Raw genomic sequence first — 22,021 nt, 5'->3', positions numbered from 1 at the left:
TGATGCAAACAAGTCTAGTCAGTAATTGACATTAAGTGTACCAACATGTTATGGGCTGACGGTTATACTACAGCCAAAGAAGAAAGGGGGGCATATTTGTTTAAAAATCCTCTAGAAGAAACATGCAAGGCACTCTAGTTCCCTGATAGCTCAGTTGATAAAGAATCCACCTGCAATGCAGGAGACCCTGGTTCAATTCCTGGGTTGGGAAGATCCACTGGAGAAGGGATGGGCTACCCACTTCAGTATTCTTGGACTTCCCTTGTGGCTCAGCTGGTAAAGAATGTGCCTGCAATGTGGAAGACCTGGGTTTGATCCCTGGGTTGGGAAGATTCCCTGGAAAAGAGAAACGCTACCCACTCCAGTATTCTGGCCTAGAGAATTCAATGGACTGTATAGACCATGGGGTCACAAGAGTTGGACATGACTGAGAAACTTTAGCTTTCTAGAACCTAAGCAGGTATAAAGCTAATGACTGCTGAAGATGAAAGGAAAGAGATTTAGTTGGGAAGAAGCAGACTATATCTTGGATAAATATTTTCATTATTAAAAGTAGAGCATATATATGTATGTATATACGTGTATCAGTTCAGTTCAGTTCAGTTCAGTCACTCAGTCGTGTCCGACTCTTTTCGACCCCATGAATCGCAGCATGCCAGGCCTCCCTGTCCATCACCAACTCCCGGAGTTCACTCAGATTTAGGTCCATTGAGTCAGTGATGCCATCCAGTCATCTCATCCTCTGTCATCCCCTTCTCCTCCTGCCCCCAGTCCCTCCCAGCATCAGAGTCTTTTCCAATGAGTCAACTCTTCGCATGAGGTGGACAAAGTACTGGAGTTTCAGCTTTAGCATCATTCCTTCCAAAGAAATCCCAGGGCTGATCTCCTTCAGAATGGACTGGTTGGATCTCCTTGCAGTCCAAGGGACTCTCAAGAGTCTTCTCCAACACCACAGTTCAAAAGCATCAATTCTTCAGCGCTCAGCCTTCTTCACAGTCCAACTCTCACATCCATACATGACCACAGGAAAAACCATAGCCTTGACTAGATGAACCTTTGTTGGCAAAGTAATGTCTCTGCTTTTGAATATGCTATCTAGGTTGGTCATAACTTTCCTTCCAAGGAGTAAGAGTCTTTTAATTTCATGGCTGCGTCACCATCTGCAGTGATTTTGGAGCCCAAAAATATAAAGTCTGATACTATTTCCACTGTTTCCCCATCTATTTCCCATGATATGATGGGACCAGATGCCATGATCTTCATTTTCTGAATGTTGAGCTTTAAGCCAACTTTTTCACTCTCCACTTTCACTTTCATCAAGAGGCTTTTTAGTTCCTCTTCACTTTCTGCCATAAGGGTGGTGTCACCTGCATATCTGAGGTTATTGATATTTCCCCGGCAATCTTGATTCTAGCTTGTGCTTCCTTCAGCCCAGCATTTCTCATGATGTAACTCTGCATATAAGTTAAATAACCAGGGTGACAATATACAGCCTTGACATACTCCTTTTCCTATTTGGAACCAGTCTGTTGTTCCATGTCCAGTTCTAACTGTTCCTTCTTGACCTGCATACAGATTTTTCAGGAGGCAGGTCAGGTAGTCTGGTATTCCCATCTCTTGAAGAATTTTCCACAGTTTATTGTGATCCACAGAGTCAAAGTCTTTGGCATAGTCAATAAAGCAGAAATAGATGTTTTTCTGGAACTCGCTTGCTTTTCCCATGATCCAGCGGATGTTGGCAATTTGATCTCTGGTTCCTCTGCCTTTTCTAAAACCAGATTGAACATCAGGAAGTTCATGGTTCACGTATTGCTGAAGCCTGCCTTCGAGAATTTTGAGCATTACTTTACTAGCATGTGAGATGAGTGCAATTGTGTGGTAGTTTGAGCATTCTTTGGCATTGCCTTTCTTTGGGATTGGAATGGAAACTGACCTTTTCCAGTCCTGTGGCCACTGCTGAGTTTTCCAAATTTGCTGGCATATTGAGTGCAGCACTTTCACAGCATCATCTTTCAGGATTTGAAATACATATATATGCTCAACTTTTAATAATGAAAATATTTGTCCAAGATATAATCTGTTTCTTCCCAACTAAATCTCTACATATATACATATATATGAAATTACATATATACATTACATCAGTTCAGTTCAGTTGCTCAGTCGTGTCTGACTCTCTGTGACTCCATGGACCACAACATGCCAGACTTCCCCATCCATTGCCTACTCCCCATCCAACCATCTTATCCTCTGTCATCCACTTTTCCCACCTTCAGTCTTTCCCAGCATCAGAGTCTTTTCCAATGAGTCAGTTCTTCACATCAGGTGGCCAAGGTATTGGAGTTTCAGCTTCAACATCAGTCCTTCCAATGAATATTTAGGACTGATCTCCTTTAGGATTGACTGGTTGGATATCCTTGCAGTCCAAGGGAGTCTCAAGAGTCTTCTCCAACACCATAGTTCAAAAGGATCAATCCTTTGGTGCTCAGTTTTCTTTATAGTCCAACTCTCACAGCCATACATGACTACTGCAAAAAACACAGCTTTGACTAGATGAACATTGGTTGGCAAAGTAATGTCTCTGCTTTTTAATATGCTATCTAGGTTGGTGATAGCTTTTCTTCCAAGGAGCAAGAGTCTTTTAATTTTGTGACTGTAGTCACCATCTGCAGTGATTTTGGAGCCCCCCAAAATAAAAACTGTCACTGTTCCCACTGTTTCCCCATCTATTTGCCATGAAGGGATGGGATTGGATGACTTGATCTTCGTTTTCTGAATGTTGTTTTAAGCCAACTTTTTTACTCTCCTCTTTCACTTTCATCAATAGGTTCTTTAATTCTTCTTCACCTTCTGCCATAAGGGTGGTATCATCTGCATATCTGAGGTTACTGATATTTCTCCCAGCAATCTTGATTCCAGGTTGTGCTTCATCCAGCCCGGCATCTCACATGATGTACTCAGCATATAAATTAAATACGCAGGGTGACAATATACAGCCTTGATGTACTCCTTTCCCTATTTGGAACCAGTCTGTTGTTCCATGTCCAGTTCTAACTGTTCCTTCTTGACCTGCATACAGATTTTTCCGGAGGCAGGTCAGGTGGTCTGGCATTCCCATCTCTTGAAGAATTTTCCACAGTTTATTGTGATCCACACAGTCAAAGCCTTTGGCATAGTCAATAAAACAGAAGTAGGTAACAATAACCCTGTGTACGAGACAGCAAAAGAGACACTGATGTATAGAACAGTCTTATGGACTCTGTGGGAGAGGGAGAGGGTGGGAAGATTTGGGAGAATGGCATTGAAACATGTAAAATATCATGTATGAAATGAGTTGCCAGTCCAGGTTCGATGCACGATACTGGATGCTTGGGGCTGGTGCACTGGGACGACCCAGAGGGATGGAATGGGGAGGGAGGAGGGAGGAGGGTTCGGGATGGGGAACACATGTATACCTGTGGCGGATTCATTTTGATATTTGGCAAATCTAATACAGTTATGTTAAGTTTAAAAATAAAATAAAATGAAAAAAAAAATGAAAAAAAAAAACAAAAAACAGAAGTAGATGTTTTTATTGGAGAAGGCAATGGCACCCCACTCCAGTACTCTTGCCTGGAAAATCCCATGGATGGAGCAGCCTGGAAGGCTGCAGTCCATGGGGTCGCTGAGGGTCAGACACGACTGAGCAACTTCGCTTTTACTTTTCACTTTCATGCATTGGAGAAGGAAATGGCAACCCACTCCAGTGTTCTTGCCTGAAGAATCCCAGGGACGGGGAAGCCTGGTGGGCTGTCGTCTATGGGGTTGCACAGAGTCGGACACGACTGAAGTGACTTGGCATAGCATAGCATATATATATATATATATATATATATATATATATATATGAAATTTACATATCAGGTCTAGTGATTTATTTTTTTTAATTGTCATTCATGAAAAGGAAGCAAAGTGCACAAAAAGAATACTCATTTGGGAAATAATACTTGGAGAGAGAAAGTGTGTGAGACATACAATATATTTCTCACACCATTGGCCATCTAGATGGTATTAACACTTGGTGTGTAGATGGAGAACAACAAATTTTTTTGGATATTTCCTCTCAAACATAATAGGTGAAAGTTCACAAAATGTGAGTTTCTACTTTTTCTATTCAGCTGCACAAGATGTCTGGAAAAGTATCTTTGGTTAGAAAAGTGTAATATTTACTCTATAAACCTATAAACCTATTACTGTGAAAGAAAGGACAGTAGATTTTGGTAGACAACTAGCAGTCTCTACAACAATTATTACAACATGTAAATCATATTTATATGTATGTATATATATATATTTTGTTATATGTTTTGTAATTGGTCTTCTACTTTTACCTTAAGTGAATATAATAAGGGCAAAGTCTATGTCTGCTTTATTTACTAATACATCGTTTACCCTTAATACCCTTCCTATCTTTTAGTAGGTATTCAATACAAATTTGTTAAATCGCTGACTGACTGACTGAATGAATGAATACAAGTGATTTTCCAGGCAAAGAAACCAAGGTTCAGACAAGTTATACAGTTTAGCCCTTTCTAGAGGCTGCTGCTAAGTCGCTTCAGTCGTGTCCGACTCTAGAGGCTGGGTGACCATTTTCTAGGAACGTTGAATGATTTATAACTCAGATGGATAGCTTAATAAGACAGTTGGTAAGCTCTCTTCCAACACTGAATGTCTATGATTCTTCGGTGTTGTAGGAAATTACAACACTCCAAACAGGACCACGAAGCTGCTTTGTGAAGGAGTAGATCAAGAGAAATTAGAAGATTTACCTTTTTTCTTGTTGGTTCAGTCACATATTATTCTTTCCCTCACAACATTCCAAGCTAAGCTCTCACAGGCTTCATCCCCATATCAAAATGGTTACCATTAATCTAAAATGCTAGAAGATTGCAGCAAACTTGCCACATACCTCTTTTAAATCATGCCTTCCTTGGGCAGAAAAGTAAATATGTGCTGTGTTTAAAAGATTTCCTGTTGAGTTTCAGGCTGCCTGGGAGAATAAAACAGATAGTGAGTTATGTTAATAAATGTCTTTATCACATATTCTGCATAGTTGTACTAAATAAAAAAAGGAAAGACAAAATTTTGAGAGGTATAACCAGTGTACATCAATTGATTATCAACTAAATCTTTTGGTCAGACAAGTGTGAGTGTTCATTGCTCTTGCCAGTTTTTTCTTCTTAAAATTTTGTTCTGCAAAGCAATTAGTTCTAAACCTGCTTTTCTGTTTTTCAAGATATCGAAGACTTCGAAACCAAAACAAGAAGCACAGTGTCCGTCCGAGAAGGTCAAGGTGTGGTGCTTCTCTGTGGTCCACCGCCACACTTTGGAGGTATGGTTACATTCGGTCACACCATTAATTCGGCCACTCAGGGAATAAAGTAGGCATAGTAGTCCTTAGTGCCAGTGGTAGCCCTCCATCAAATCTAAGGGAGTATGAAAGTTTTTCTGGCTCATCCTGCTGCATCAAGTCCTAATCCAAATCTTTTCTTTTAAAAACATATATTCAATCACTCACTCAACAGATATGTCCTTAAAGAGATGCAGTATGGCCCTGTACACATGTGTGAGCGTTGGGGCTTTGCATTGAAATGATCACAGATGTAATCTGTGGTCACCCTACATGACAAAGAACGATTTGTTTAACCTTTTTAGGCTTAATTTCCTCAGCTGTAAAGTAGAGATACTAACTGATGCCTATACTATAGGACAGTCATGAGTGTTAAATGAGCTAATGAAAGTGTGAAAAGTGAAGTTGCTCAGTCGTGTCTGACTCTCTGCGACCCCATGGACTATAGCCCACCAGGTTCCTCCATCCATGAAATTTTACAGGCAAGAGTACTGGAGTGGGTTTCCATTCCCTTCTCCAGGTGTTCTTCCTGACCCAGGGATCGGACCCAGGTCTCCTGCATTGCACACAGATGCTTTTACTTCTGAGCCACCAGGGAAGCTCGAGCTAATGAATGTAAACCAATTAATTTAACGGCCAGTATTTTATTTTAAAAAGAAAGATAGGACTGTTATTTTATTTTAATTATTGGGTTCCACGTGAAGCAAATTTCAACAGTTGTTCTGGAAACCTCATGTTAACTATTGGAAGAGGAAAGTTGCCCCTTTAATTGGAAGAAAATGTTACAGGACACCAAATCAGGTTATCTCCTGGCAATGGTGAAAATCAAGCAGCAAATGCTATTCTCTGCTTTGGAAGAATCTGGATTAACCGGTGAACTACCCAGTTGCCAGGGATCTAAAGCACCCACTGATTCTCACCCCACTGGTTTGCAATTTCTTAAAATCTGGACAGTTTGGTACAATTTGATAGATTCTCAGCCAACTGTGAACCTGGAGGAAGTCAGTGTAAAAATATCCATAAAGTCATTTCAGTTAGTACAATCCGATATCACACTATGTTATGAAAGTGAAAGTGAAAGTCTCTTAGTCATGTCCTACTCTTTGCGACCCCATGGAGGATACAGCCCCTGGAATTCTCCAGGCCAGAATACTGGAGTGGGTAGCCTTTCCTGTCTCCAGGGAATCTTCACAACACAGACATCCAACCCAGGTGTCCCACATTGCAGGCGGATTCTTCCAGCTGAGCCACAGGGGAGACCAAGAATACTGGAGTGAGTAGCTTATCTCTTCTCCAGGGGATCTTTCCAACCCAGGAATTGAACCAGGGTCTTCTGCATTGCAGGCGGATTCTTTACCAACTGAGCTATGAGGGGAAAGCCACACTATGTTATAGTTCAGTTCAGTTCAGTCGCTCAGTCGTGTCTGACTCTTTGCAACCCCACGGTCTGCAACATGCCAGGCTTCCCTGTCCATCACCAACTCCCGAGGCCTGCTCAAACTCATGTCCATCAAGTCAGTGATGTCATCCAACCATTTCATCCTCTGTCCTCCCCTTCTCCTCCTGCCTTCAATTTTTCTTAGCATCAGGGTCTTTTCCAAGGAGTCAGTTCTTAGCATCAGGTGGCTAAAGTATTGGAATTTCAGCTTTAGCATCAGTCCTTCCAATGAATATTCAGGATTGATTTCCTTTAGGATGGACTAATTGGATCTTCTTGCAGTCAAGGGACTCTAAAGAGTCTTCTCCAACAACACAGTTTAAAAGCATCAACTCTTTGGTGCTCAGCTTTCTAGTCCAACTCTCATATCCATACATGACTACTGGAAAAATCATAGCTTTGACTAGACAGACCTTTGTTGGCAAAGTAATATCTCTGCTTTTTAATATGCTGTCTAGGTTGGTCATAGCTTTTCTTCCAAGGAGCAAGTATCTTTTAATTTCATGGCTGTAGTCACCATCAGCAGTGATTTTGGAGCCCCAAATCACTATATGAAAATAAAGTATGTCACTGTTTCCATTGTTTCCCCATCTATTTGCCATGAAGTGATGGGACCAGATGCCATGATCTTAGTTTTTTGAAGTAACGTTATAGTTAATTTAATAATAATAGCAAGTACTTACACAATACATATCTAAATACTTTATATGTTTTAGATTTTTAATTCTGTAGAACTACTAGTCGAGGGAGATACTATGATGTTTCTTGTTTTATGGATGAGAATACTAAGATACAGTGAGGGTAAGTAAATGGTCCAATGTCATGAATCTTGTAATCATGAAGCCAGACATCAAATCCATGCACTCTGGGTCCCAGACCCTGGATAGATCCTAACCACCAATGTCTCTTATAATTGATTTCCAGTTTAGAACAGGAGGATTTTTGGAAAGAGATGGACAAATTTTAAGAAATAAGTGAAAACAACTTTTCTTCTAATATTAAAACAAATATTATTTATGATCCTTTACAAACTTGAAGTTATTTTTGCCATTACTTTCAGTGTCATACAATCTTGTGAAATGCTAACACAAAAAGAAAAAACAAACAAACAAACAAACATACAAACCCTAATTGGAAGTTAGCAATATTTTTATTCAATACTATTACAGAGTGGTATGTCACTTTGCTCACTAGCAATATTAGGGAAGAGTTACAATACTTTCAATGTTACCTGATAAAATGATATTATTCCAGAGCACACAAAAACTTGATAGCGCTTATTTTTTAACAATTAAAAAAAAAGTGAAAGTGAAGTCGCTCAGTCGTGTCCAACTCTTTGCGACCCCATGGACTGTAGCCTGCCAGGCTCCTCTGTCCATTGGATTCTCCAGGCAAGAATAATGGAGTGGGTTGCCATTTCCATCTCCAGGAGATCTTCCCGACACAGAGATCGAACCTGAGTCTCCTGCACTGCAGGCAGACTCTTTACCATCTGAGCCACCAGGGGCTCCATTTTTTAACAATAGGAAGGTTATTTTCCAGTACCATAATCTAAGACAAAACATGCAAATTGTGTTTGTTTGTACTGTTGGTCTATGTCATTTTATATTCTGACATTGGTCAAAGAGACTTGACAGAATCATAGACTAGTTTCAACTTTGTTTACTCTATAGGAACAGCAGACATGTAAAATATTTCTAAATGAATGTCATTATATTTTTAAAAGGCAGTAAAGTAGGAGAAATCTACAGGAGAAGATTTCCCTGGTCACCTTGTCACCTACCAGTGAAGAAGTATATGTTGATATATATATTTTTTTAATTGGAGGCTAATTACTTTACAATATTGTGGTGGGTTTTGCCATACATTCACATGAATCAGCCATAGGTGTACATGTGTTCCCCATCCTGACCCTCCCTCCCACCTCCCTCCCCATCCCATCCCTCAGGGTCATCCCAGTGCACCAGCCCTGAGCGCCCTGCCTCATGCATCAAACTTTTAAAGTATGTAAAGCTTTCATTTTAACAATGCCTGTTTAATGTCATGAAATTAACTCACAGATATACAAAACCTACCTGAAATTAAGTCTGTTATAACTGAATAATGAGTACCTGTTGCATACAAATTATGACAAATTTGACTGATACCAAATTCTGTTTTGCAATATATAATGCTCTAGCAGGATTCCAAAGGCATTTATCAATATTGACTTCATCCAGGTATTATAAGGATTTTCTTCTAAGAGCCATGGCCTTCTCATATCTACAATGACAGGAATGCTGGAATACTATTAATTTTTCCTTCATATCTCTCTCAGATCAAAACTGAGGGGATTATTGACACCATTTGCTTCAAATATTAATTTATTAAAGTATTAATAGAGTAATTGATTTATTAAATGTTAATAATGGCAATAATAACTACCAGTTGTTGAATTGTTACCCTCAGCAAGCACTATAAGGCTTTCCATTTATTTTCTCATTCCCACTTTTCCAATAATTAAGAATGATAATTTTAAAATAAGAACATTGAGACTCAGACTAAATCAGTTTTTAGTTAGTAAATAAAGACAAGATTCCAACCCAGAACTTTCTGACTTCAAAAATTGCCAATGAATAAACTCTGTGGTTAATTCTTCAACCTCAATTTATTTATTAGTTTCAAGAATCTTATACCTCCAAGTTTGCTAAAAGCCCTAAGAGTGTCTTTACATCATTAAAACATTTCATTCTTCTTTTTTCCTCTCCTTTTTGTGAGGATGAATTGTGCAAAGAAAAACCTCAAGAAAGAAAAGGAATGTATCTGTCAGATAAGCTTTAAATTGCATTAGTGGACAGCTAGTTGAAAGTGGGCCAACTCTACATACGGACATTGTCTATCTTTGTAATTTTCCTTGTATTATATATATATATATATATATATATATATATAATTCTAAGCTCATTTAGGTGGTTGGGTGAATTCATTTCCTTAGAGTTGTAGGCCTAAGGTCCCCATGTCCTTTCTGGTCAGCTGTCAAGGGCCACTCTCATCTTATAGAAGCTGCCCACACTTCTTGCCACATGCCTCTATATTTTCCAAACCAGCAACTGAGAATCTCCTTTGCATCAGTTCCCTGTAATACTTCAAATCTCTCTAACCCTATCCAGTCCCAGAAAGGGCTCATCTGAATAGGTCAGCACCATCAAAGATAAAGCCACTTTTCCAAATCAACTGTGCCATTTATTCTAACATAATCATGAAAGTGAGCGCTCACCATATTCATAAATCCCATCATACTCAGATGGTGGGCAAGGGTCAGTGGGGGGTATTTTAGAATTCTGTCAGCCATAATTCACTTTCCTTCGTTTATTTCCATCTCTCTAAAGTCTCCATATTTGCCTGCACACCTGGCAGTCATAAAGACATGCCCTAGAAATATACCAACTGGGACAGACAGAGTCAGCAGGGCAAGATGGAGCAAATGTTGGCAAGGCCAAATTTATTTTTATATCCAGTATGTGAATAGCAGAGACTCGCTGTAAATATTAATAAAGCTTCTCATGGAGAAAGGTGCTATAGACGCCGTAGTTCTAGAAGGCCATATGAGCTGAAATTCTCATATCATTTTTTGAAAAATTTGGTTCTGTTGTATGTGTACCTGGTATGTATGGTCTATGTACCTAGTCCACAGCAGTGAATCCCTCAAGGTGTTCAGTAACAAGTGAAAAATCATATTAAATATGAAATCAGAACATCCAGAATTCTTCATGCTTTCTCTCTAATGTGTTCACAAAAAACTTGCATTTTTTTTTCTTAACAAGGCCTGTCAAATATGTTTCAGTCTGTTTTATATATTGTTTTTAAAAAAACTTTGGGACAGTAAGAAAAATATCAACTAGGCTGAACACTAGACATTTACCCAACAAAGAATAGCTCCAGGACCCAAACTAACAAACAAACAAAAGAAAGTGTGTAAATGGATTTCCCATGAAAATAATTGGTCATGACTCAATGAAATAGTAGAATAATCAGCATAAGCCAAACCGAAGCAATGCTGTTATATGGATGTCCTTTCTTTCAAATAAACGACAGGACATCTCAGTAGACATTCTTATGGACAATTTTTAAGGCAACAACAAATGCAGACCCAAGAAGGGAGGATTTACATATAAAGTTTATTTTAGCAGAAAGCTACCCACAGTGGAAAAGAAGAGAAGCCTAGGCAATAATACCAGAACACAAAATTGGCACGTTCTGCTGTATCTCTTAGAAATGTGATTTTTGGAAACACAACGGGAACCATTTGCTTTACTCTGTGGAGAGAAGCGTATTTTCTTCCATAATTCTACTTCCTTAGCAGAGATAAGCTCCTTGAATGTGACTGAATATATGCCAGAAGAGACGGACTCATTCTTCCTTTCTGTTCTCATAAAATATGACTTCAAAATACTTCAGAGAAATGTCAGTTATAATGAAGGTGTGGTGGAAAGAACACACTGGATTGAAACATTTCATTCCCCATTAGACCTCATTTTTCTTTCTCCTAAACTCTCTCGCTGGTAGTCTATGACTTCATTTATCTTCACACAATATTTAAAAATCCCTTCCATTATCTGCTATATGTTTTATCCTTAATTTGGATATACACCTCAGAAAAATACAATTTTCTTACTTAGCTTCTTGGTTCTTGGCAGAACTAAAATTTGGATACTCAACTAAATAAAACCCTTTTCTTTCCTCCACAATGTCTTTAGAGAATTCTAAGGTCATTCCTAGAAACACAGATTCATGTGACAAAAAATGGCAATATAACATTTATTTTACTTATTCATATGGGGGAGGGGGTCACAGCTTTGGAATGGCCTTTGAACTGCTATGCAGAAAGGTCTTTACCTCTTGAGATCTCACTCAGCTCAAGGGTGAGCTTTTGTTAACATCCTTCATCACCTGTAACAAAGATTCTGCACAAGTCAGTTTGCAACAGGACTGAAAATGGAGTTTCCTCTGAATTTTTAAAATGAACATAAAACTCTTGAAGCAAAAGCTATTGGGTGAATCTGAAAATAAGCAGTCAATAGATCTTCATGAGTGCAGTGAATGAGTCTGGCCTCACATGAAATTTTGTTTAAAAATGACAGGGTATAGAAATGATGCATGTTGTCTAAAATAATTAAAATCACCTTCACTGTGAAATAACAGTTTCATCATATTGAAAGTAAAGCAACATTCTTTTCTTTATTTTCTGGATATAAAACTCTCAATCCTGGGCTCATAAAAATCGTAGGTTTAAAATTTGTTTTAGAGGAAATGTTCCATTCTTTCCTCAGATACAACTTTTAGGTTTGTTGAACAATTGGATTTATGCCAGTAGTTAGGAGCATCTATGTCTGTAGTAGAAAGATAACACTACTGTTTGAGCACAGCATCTGTATTTGCGTCAATAAAAATATTGACGATTCAAACTAAATTGAAAATCATTCTCAGCAAAGTCTCAAAATTGTGTTTGAGAGTAAAGAGGACAATCATATTGTCCTATTGGGAAAACATGCTAAATTTTCATATCTTCTTTCTACCAATTAGTCTTTTTTTGTTGTTTTTGTTTTTGCTATTTCTGAATATATCACAATGGTGAAGGTAGGTCAAATTGGCAGTGGCAATATTCCTTGTGAATGTTGCTTGAGTGGGTAAAATTTTCAGGTAAATATGCCCAACAGTTTCCTGTTGGCATAATAATAGTGATAATAACCATCATTATTGAACTTCTACCATATATTCACTCAAGAAATATTTATTATATACTTACTAAGGGCCACTCATTTTACTGAGGTTTAGGGATATGGTGGAGAACAAAGCAACAAAGTCCTTCACTCCATGAATCTTACAGTAAAAATTATAATAGAAAATATAAGTATGGCCAATGATGATAAAAGCGTGGGAGAAAAATAAAGAGCATAGGGAGTGAATGGGTGTTGCTGATGTCTACTAAGAGACCAAAGAAGCCTTCACTGACATTTGAGAAAAGAACTAGAGGAATGAGTGAGACACTGAGAAAAGCAGTTTGGGGAGTAGGAGCAGCACGCACAAAGGTCCTGGGTAGGACTGTGTCCCACATGATGGAAGAACAGCAATGAGGCATGTGTGGCTGAAGAAAGCTGAGCAAACAGGAGGGTAGATGAAGATGTAGGCACTACTCTCAAGATGTTTTGCAGCCTTTGGATTTTCCTTTGAGTGAAATTAAAATGCACTACACGATAGCATATAACCACTTAAACAGTGATTACAATGATTCAGGTTAGAGTTAATAGTGACTCAAACCAGGATGAGAGCAGTGGGCAGGTGGAAAGTAGCCATATTCAGCATAAATTTAGAGCATATAGCTGCAATAACTTCCTGAAAGATTAAATGTAGATTTTAAGATAAAGACATGTGTAAAAGATAACTCCAAACTGAGCAGTTGGAAGAATGAAGTTCCATGTACAGGGATAAGGTCAATAAAGGGGGAGCAGGTTTTGGGGTGAGGGAAATCAGGGATTTGTTTTAAGACGTGTTAACTTACAAATGTCTAACTTCAGACCAAAAACTTCCAATAGGCAGCTGAACTGATATGTGTAGGCAGAAAGTTCTGGTCTGAAGAACTAAATTTGGAAGTTATCTTATGTAAATAGTATTTAATACCACATAGTTGGAAATGTATGAGTACCTACTATAGACTGGGAGTTCGGGTGTCCCTGGTGATTCAGACAGTAAAGAATCCGCCTGCAATACAAGTGACCCAGGTTTGATCCCTGGGTCATGAAGATTCCCTGGAGAAGGAAGAGCTACCCCCTCCAGTATTCTTGCCTTGAGAATTCCATGGAGAGAGAAGCCTGGAAGGCTTACAGTCCCTGAGGTCACATAGAGTTGGACACGACTGAGTGATTAATAATTTCACTTTCATACACTGAGAGCTCAGCTCAGCCTTTGGTATACCCCGACTCATGTAATAATTTCAAGAAAAATTTCTCCAATTTAAAATAGAGCAACTGTGTTAAAGCGGTTAGTGCTAACTTGGCCAAGGTTGTATGTCTGGAATTCAACGGATTGTATCTAAATACCACTGCAGTTTTTCTCCTGCCTAATTTTGTCTGGCATAATCTGACCACAGTTCAGTTCAGTTCAATCGCTCAGTCGTGTCCGACTCTTTGCGACCCCATGAATCACAGCACGCCAGACCTCCCTGTTCATCACCAACTCCCGGAGTTCACTCAGACTCATGTCCATTGAGTCGGTGATGCCATCCAGCCATCTCATCCTCTGCAGTCCCCTTCTCCTAATTGCTAAATAAAGTACATAAGGATATAGGAAGTGTTCTAATCTCTACTGGAGAATATGTGAATACCATCCACAGAGGTATACAGTATCAGAACCGGCAAGACTATGGCTCTTCCACTCCATGTAGGACCAACATCTTAGAGTACATTTCTTTAGATTTCACACTCCATATCCACATTCAGAATCTCATTCACTCCCAGGAAAAACATTTTCCTTACTTTTCAGCACATTGAACAGAACTCCGATGTTACAGCCTGTTCAGTTCAGTTCAGTCGCTCAGTTGTGTCTGACTCTTTGAGACCCCATGAATCGCAGCACACCAGGCCTCTCTGTCCATCATCAACTCCCAGAGTTTACTCAAACACATCTCCACTGAGTCAGTGATGTCATCCAACCATCTCATCCTCTGTCATCCCCTTCTCCTCCTGCCTTCAATCTTTCCCAGCATCAGGGTCTTTTCAAATGAGTCAGCTCTTCGCATTAGGCAGCCAAATACAGCCTATTACCACTTGTTTAACCCAGAGTTTCTCAATATTGGCACTATTGACAACTTAGGACAAGATATTTCTTTTCACAAGGCTTGTCCTGTGCGTTGTTAAGATATTAACGGCATCCTTGGCCTGTACCCACTTGATGCCAGTAGCACTCACTCTCCACTTGTAAGAATGAGAAAATGGCTCTGCTGCTGCTGCTAAGTAGCTTCAGTCATGTCCGACTCTGTGTGACCCCAGAGACGGCAGCCTACCAGGCTCCTCTGCCCATGGGATTTTCCAGGCAAGATTACTGGAGTGGGGTGCCATTGCCTTCTTTGGAAAATGGCTCTAGACACTGACAAATAACCCTAGATGATCAAACTCACCTCTGGTGGAGATCCACTGGTGTTGCCCAGGTCTTATGTTTGCTATTTTAAGTTCACCCATGGAGGATGGAAACTGAGGAGGAAAGAAGTCTAGTCCTTCTGTATTTTGCCCCATGACTCACCCTGGCTTCCTTAGAATTGGAGCATACCTTGAAATTTACTCAGAAGTTGCCTGGGCTTTCATTCCTTCTTCAGGAAGGATTTACCAGTACCGAAGCTGTCCTAGAAGTCATTGGAAGCTAGTAACCACAGGAACTCAGAGGGCCTTTACTTAATGGCTGTCTGTCCTGGAGAATAAAATGGCAACCCACTCCAATACTCTTGCCTGGGAAATCTCATGGACAGAGGAGCCTGGCAGGCTACAGTCCATGGAATCACAAAAGAGTTGGACATGACTGAGCAACTAAACATTAACAACAAATCCTAGAAACTCAGAGAGCCTTTACTTAGTGGTTGTTTGTAGGGCACAAAGGCAATCATCTCCATGATTCCAAACAGGAGGTGTTGTAAATCTAAAGGCATCTAATAAAGTCTAGGTGGTCAAGCAGTAATTGTGGAACAAATGGGAACTCAACTAGGAGTGATTATAAATGTTTCGGGCCAGTTTTCTGGCTTGCATCATAAACTTGCTCAGCACCAATATCAATGACTTCAACCCAGAAAAGAAATCATTCTTCTTGGATTAGGTCTTTACCACTGAGCTAGCATAACCATGATTTACCACCTAAGAGCCAGTCACATTTAACCCTGGAGCACTACACAAGGTTTGCAGTAAAGTACACTCATATCGGAATATTCCAAAGGGGGGATTTATCCACTAAATCTGAGCACTGTGCTTCAGATTCTTTATTCTGCTCATTTATTTTCTACCTCAAGAAACATGCTACCAATTTTGAGACCCTTTCTACAGAGCCAGTAGAAGTTCTCAGTGTCAGTGTTTATTTTTACGGGTGTCTTTCCCATGAGATGCTTCCCCTCTAATAAAAATTACATCCCATATAATGGGTATACTTGCATATATCTTTGTGTTTGTATTTTCAATATAAGAGTACAAGATATAGGGCTATAAAAGATGTCAAAACATAATCAGGCTCTGGGGAAAATAGGATTTTGTGTATGCTTGGCAGAGCAGCCGATAGTATTCAATTGCTTACTGCAGATCTTCCATTTCTAATAATAATAAAATTATAGAGGATGGTGTCAGTGTGAAACTACAGACAATGGCTCAGTGAAGACCAATTATCATTCAGTTCTAATGTTCCTGCTGAATCATCACAGGGAAAATACATCACAATCATTAATAACAGATAAATGTCATAGATGGTGGAGAAAATATTTAAAAATTCAGCAATTTCAACTTAAGTGGCTCATGAATTATACATTTAATTAAGAAAAGCCAAATGGGAAGGATTTTAAACTTCCAATTTGCAAGGTATTTTTCTTCTTTCCCCATTAAAAAATATACAAATTAAGCACAGCAGTGGCTGATGATGGGAAAAAAAAAAAAAAGATAAAAGCCCCCATTGCCGTCTGGCTGTTTGGATGAATGGGAAAAGGCAGCCAGTGGGGAGAAGGAAGCAGGACAGGATGAAAAATAATAGTGACAGAAAGGGCTTGCAACTTTGCACCTTCACTAGTTCCCAGAAGGGTGCAAAAGGACACCTGGAGTCTAGCCTCAGAGCTACTGGCGTCTTGCTTTCTGCTTATTTGCCTGTAAACTGAGGGGGTTGGGCTGGAAGAAATTTCAGGTCCCTACCATTCCAGACATGCCATGAATCTGTGAGTCGAGGAATATACTCTTCAACTTCCTACACACCACCTGAAGGGAAATATACAAGGTGACCACCATTCTATCAAGCCTTCCCTAGTGTGATCTCCCAGAGAAGACTGAATTTTACCATTAACAGCAATGATTTTCAAAGCAGAATTTCCTCACTACCAACACCCTCTGTGAATCTGTTATCAATGCAAATTTTCTGGCCCCTCCTCAGACCTAATGAATAAGAAACTCATTAGTTTATGGTTTTCCAAGTCCTCCAGGTGATAGTGATACACATTGAAGTTTTAAAATCTCTGCTCTAGAGAGACCTTCATAGAGAGGAGAATTACTAACTACAGGTTTTGCAAGCGTGTTCTCTTCCCTGCTAATAGTAGCTATAAGCTTGTTGGAGTAATTTTGAATAGCAGGTTAATCATTTATTCTACAAGATTCTGAGGAATTCGAACCCATGATGGGCAATATGATAGGGGAGGGAATGTGAGAAACAACTGGCCTAGATGTGAGAGGGCTCAGATATACAGGGAGCTGGGATTTTGGAAGTCTGATGGCAAGAAAGAAGGATTAGACATTAGAAGGACAAAGGTTCAAGTTCTATCCTTTTTACATGTTAACAGTATAATTTGGGGAAATTACATTTATACCCCTAGCTCCAGTATCCTTCCTATAGGGAAGGATATATAGTAGCAGGCATATTTGCAATAGCCAATTAACCTCACAAAACAAACTGTAGGAATGATGAAACAAGTATGAAACAAAAGTGCTTCTATTTTTTCAAAATTATTCCTTATGTCATCTTCCTTATTTCTGAACATACTCTTCAAGTAGCTTCTAAATATCCCACTATTGAAGAATACACTACATGTAGGAACAGATCAGAAAGCTTTAGTAGTAAGGTAAAAATGAATTCCCCTAGGGAGAGGTGAAAATTATAGTCTCTGGCCCCAAGATGATAGGGTAAAAGTATACAAAGATTTCCTGAGCACCAGTGGCAATGTGTAATTTCTGTTACGCGAAAGGAGTTGCTTTGGATTTCAGAGGGCTAGAACTTATTCCTCTTCCCACAGAGGCATCGATGAAAGATACCTAAGCTGAACAGAGCCCTGGGAATTTGCTCAAGATCTGTCTTTATTTCACAGAAGGTTTGAAAGATGAAGAGTCACTGACAACAGGGAAACCTGAACTACATTTTTTCCCTCCTTTTTATACTGAAAAAAATTTTACTATCTAGGTGGCTCTCCAGTTTCAAACAAAACCCTTTGAGCATCTCTCTGGTGAAGACAGAGCAACAGGCTTAGAAGTGAAGTAGCAAAGGACATCAGTAAAAAAACTCAGACACAAGAGCCTATATGAAATGATACAAGACTCTAGTAAGGACTTGCCAAGAAAAAAAAAAAAAAAAAAAAAAACACAAAGATTCAATACCTGGGAATGGGACAAGAATGTCAAAACATATTTTAAAAAGAAGTGAATTTTATTTATGCATAGTTGACTTTAAGGGCTTCCCTGGTGGCTCAGACAGTAAACTAAAAGCATAGACTCAGAAAACTTGAAGGAATGTTGAGAGTGGAGTAAACCATTCATAGAGACATGGGTTTAGCTTCCCATTCACTGCAAAAATAAACTTCTTTTGCAACACCTCAAGCAATTCTCATCCATTCTCTGCTTGATCATATCTAATGATAGAAAACTCATTATCTCCAAAGTATTCTGCTGGTATAGCTCTAAAGTTTGGACTGATCTTCACTGTATCTTAATGTAGTCAAACAGCATACTATAATGTCCACAAGTCCTACTTTTGCCTTCTGGACATCAATGGAGAGAACTTTTTTTTTTTTTTAACCCTTTGTGAATGTCATAGCCATTGGACCTATGAAAACAACTCAGTTATTTTTCTCCATTTCTACCCTCCAGGGTCAAAATCTAAGTTCTTACTACTTTCTTTGGTATTAACTTCTGGACTTGGCTACATTTTGGCTATCTATCTCAATATACTTGAGATTTCAGTTCCCTCTCAATAATGGGTACTCTGAACATAGTATTACAATTCAACTGCAAGATATTTGTAGGCTGTTGAAAATATAGATTCCATGGTACTTCACTCAGATGTTAATAAAACAAATTGCTAGGGTAGGATTAGCTATCTGTACTTTAACAAGTTTCCTAATGTGCTCTGAATAAAGCATAATACTCCAGTCTGAATAGTTCAGAGTAAGAATAAAGAACATTAAAAGAATAATACTGTCCATCTTTTTTTTTTTTTTTTTTTTATAAATGATAACCCATTCTTGTATTTAGTTTTCCTGGTACATTATTCATCCTGCTGTTTATTTTTCCCATTTGCACAATTAAATAATAATTAAATATTCAAATATGACAGGCACAAATTATATAGAGAAGTCTTCTGTGTTTCTTTCCCTTCTCTTGAGAAAGCCACTGTATACATGCCTAGATTTTTAAATTTAAAAATTTGCAGAAACACACACACATAAGTTCTCATACATGTAAATGCATAATTTTTTATGAGATCATACTAAACATTTTTATTTACAATATACTTTTCATGTAATAACATGTCTTAGATTGTTTTTCTTCCTGAACACTAATTTTATAGGCTTAATGACACTTTGTGAATTTTTATATTTCATGCTTAAGTGGCATTTTTGTTGCTGTTCATCCTCTTTGTTATATATTTCTGTCATATCTTCTTCATTCCTGAGAATGATACCAGAGTTCTGGCTATTTAGATGAATTTATTCTTACTGAAATAATTTATGAATTGTGGAATTTAATACATTGCAAATACAATATATAATTTAATACATAAGTGATTTAATTTAGTCTGTTTTTTGTAAACTCATTATTTTCTTCTGTCTCCTTTCTATCTTCTTTTTTTTCATTCTTTAAAAAGAATCTGGTTCCCTAAGTATATTGTTAATGCGTTATCTGTTTTTTTTTCCTGGTTTGAAAGGGATGATAAAGATGCCAAAATTCACACATTTCCACTTTCTCAAGCACCTTCCCGGGTGGCTTAGTGAGTAAAGAATCCGCCTGCAGTGCAGGAAATACAGGAGACTTAAGAGACCTGGGTTTGATCCCTGAGTTGGGAAGATCCCCTGGAGGAGGTCATGACAACCCACTCCAGTATTCTTGCCTGGAGAGTCCCACGGACAGAGAAGCCTGGCAGGTTATAGTCTATAAGTCACAAAGATTAAAACACGATTTAATCTTTAAGGTCAGACACGATTAAAACAATAGAGCGCACATGCATTTTCTCAAGAGTTTTTGTATATGGATCAGATTTAAGGTCAAAATAGCTTTCAATTCATATTGCTTTATCATCCCTCTAGAGAATTTTAAATCAGTTCTATTAGTGAAAAATGTTTCAGGTTGTCTGCTTCTATCTGAAGAGGACTGCTAGAACATTATAGAAATAATTAGCTTTCAATTTTTTTCTTTTTTGTCTCTGCCATGTCTTGCTTCTGCACTAGTTTTAACATAAGTACAGATGACAAACATGAACTGTAACCTCTGGCTGGACAAGAGGTTCCCAGTTGCTTTAACTGTTCTCCTGTGACTGTGATTTCCAAATGTGTGATGTCCAAGTTCATCTACAATTGAAGACATTTTAACCATCATTAGTATATTTCCCCTTTTCACCCCAGCACCTATAGCTTCCACATATTTGGGGAAGGAGTCATTTTTGAACCAGTTAAGTTCTTCCACTTTCCTTGACATAAGTTCATTTGTATCTAGTTTTCACAATACATACAATTTCTTAACCTTATTAGTACCACACTTACAAAACCTTAATACATGAGACTATTTTCCTTTGCTCAACGACGCGTGCTGGCTAAGTGACTTCAGTCATTTCTGATTCTTTGTGATCCCATGGACTGTGGCCCGCCAGCCTCCTCTGCTCATGGGATTCTCCAGGCAAGAAGGCTTGCCATGCCCTCCTCCAGGGGATCGAACCCTCATCTCTGGCATCTCCTGCATTGGAAGGCAGATTCTTTACCACTAGTGCCACCTGCAACCCCCTTGCTCAATGATATCTAGATAAAATTTAAAAAATGACAACATAGTTTTTGCAGAGATGTACACCAATTCTAACTCTCATATATTGCAGATAGAGATATCAACTAGTGTAACTGGAAAATTCTTTTGTAGTTTTTTTTTTTTTTAATTAAGTAAAACATACATCTACCCTATAGTTCACGTCTAGGGACTTAACAAAGAAAAGTGAAAATGTCCACAGACAGTCTTAGAAAATAATATTTATATGAGCCTAATGCATTGGATTGGCCAAAAATGTCACTGAGGTCTTTCCATAACATCGTATGGAAAAACCCGAACTAACTTTTTGGCCAACCCAATATAATGGTCCCCAAATGGAAACAATTCTAATAATCTTCAACAGGAAAGCAGCCAAACACATTGTGGTATATTCATAAAAATGGAATTCCATTCAGCAAGAGAAAGAAAAGAAGTACTGATAGTCACAACTACATAGGGGGACATTAAGATACATTAAACAAACCAGACACAAAGCAGTACATTGGGAGTTGGAGGCTGATATGCACACACTGCTATATTTAAAATAGATAATCAACAAGGACCTACCTTATAGCACAGGTAACTCTGTTCAATACTCTGAAATAACCTACATGGGGAAAAATTGATACAAGAATAGCTACATGCATAACTGAATCACTCTACTGTACACCTGCAACTAACACAACATTGTTAAGCAACTAGATTCCAATATAAAAGTTCAAAAAGAAGTGCATTCTCTTTGATTCTGCTTTTATGAAATTCAATAACCTATGATGATAGAACTCTGGTAGTTGTTACAACAGTAGAGGTTGACAAATAAGGACATAATAAAATTTCTAAAGATGGGACTGTTCCATAATTTATTTTAGGCTGGTGATTTCATAGTGCTTAGATTGTTACAATTAACTGAACTGAACACTTAGGACTTGTGCATTTTATAGCATGATAATTATATCAGTTATATATGCCTCTATATATTTATATTCATATTTATATATAAGATTTCCAGAGGTTGATGGATGTTCAGCAAAAATGATATGTTCTCTTTCATCTTCACGCTTTTGTTCTCTGAGCAAGGTTTGTTCATCTGTTGCCTGGATAGCTCCCATTCATCCTACTAGTTTGAGCATGGATTTCTTTTCAGAAGGCTTTTCTGACCACAGATCATTCTAATCTCCTCATCTGAGTTCCGATGCTTCTGCCAAAGCA

General features: G+C 38.4%; 1 protein-coding gene across 1 annotated transcript in view; it reads left to right on the top strand.

Annotated features, from left to right (window-relative positions):
* The window catches only part of CNTN6 (contactin 6), a 187,547-nt gene that overhangs the window by 51,359 nt on the left and 114,167 nt on the right, over window positions 1-22,021 (top strand). The window contains exon 4 of the mRNA XM_055557576.1: window positions 5,276-5,371. Coding sequence (XP_055413551.1) covers window positions 5,276-5,371 — 96 coding nt within the window. The remainder of the gene's footprint in view (window positions 1-5,275; window positions 5,372-22,021) is intronic.

This window comes from Bubalus kerabau, chromosome 20 (assembly GCF_029407905.1).
Source record: "Bubalus kerabau isolate K-KA32 ecotype Philippines breed swamp buffalo chromosome 20, PCC_UOA_SB_1v2, whole genome shotgun sequence".
NCBI lineage: Eukaryota > Metazoa > Chordata > Mammalia > Artiodactyla > Bovidae > Bubalus > Bubalus kerabau.
Note: the sequence above shows the minus strand (reverse complement) of the source record. Positions and strands in the feature narration are given on the sequence as shown.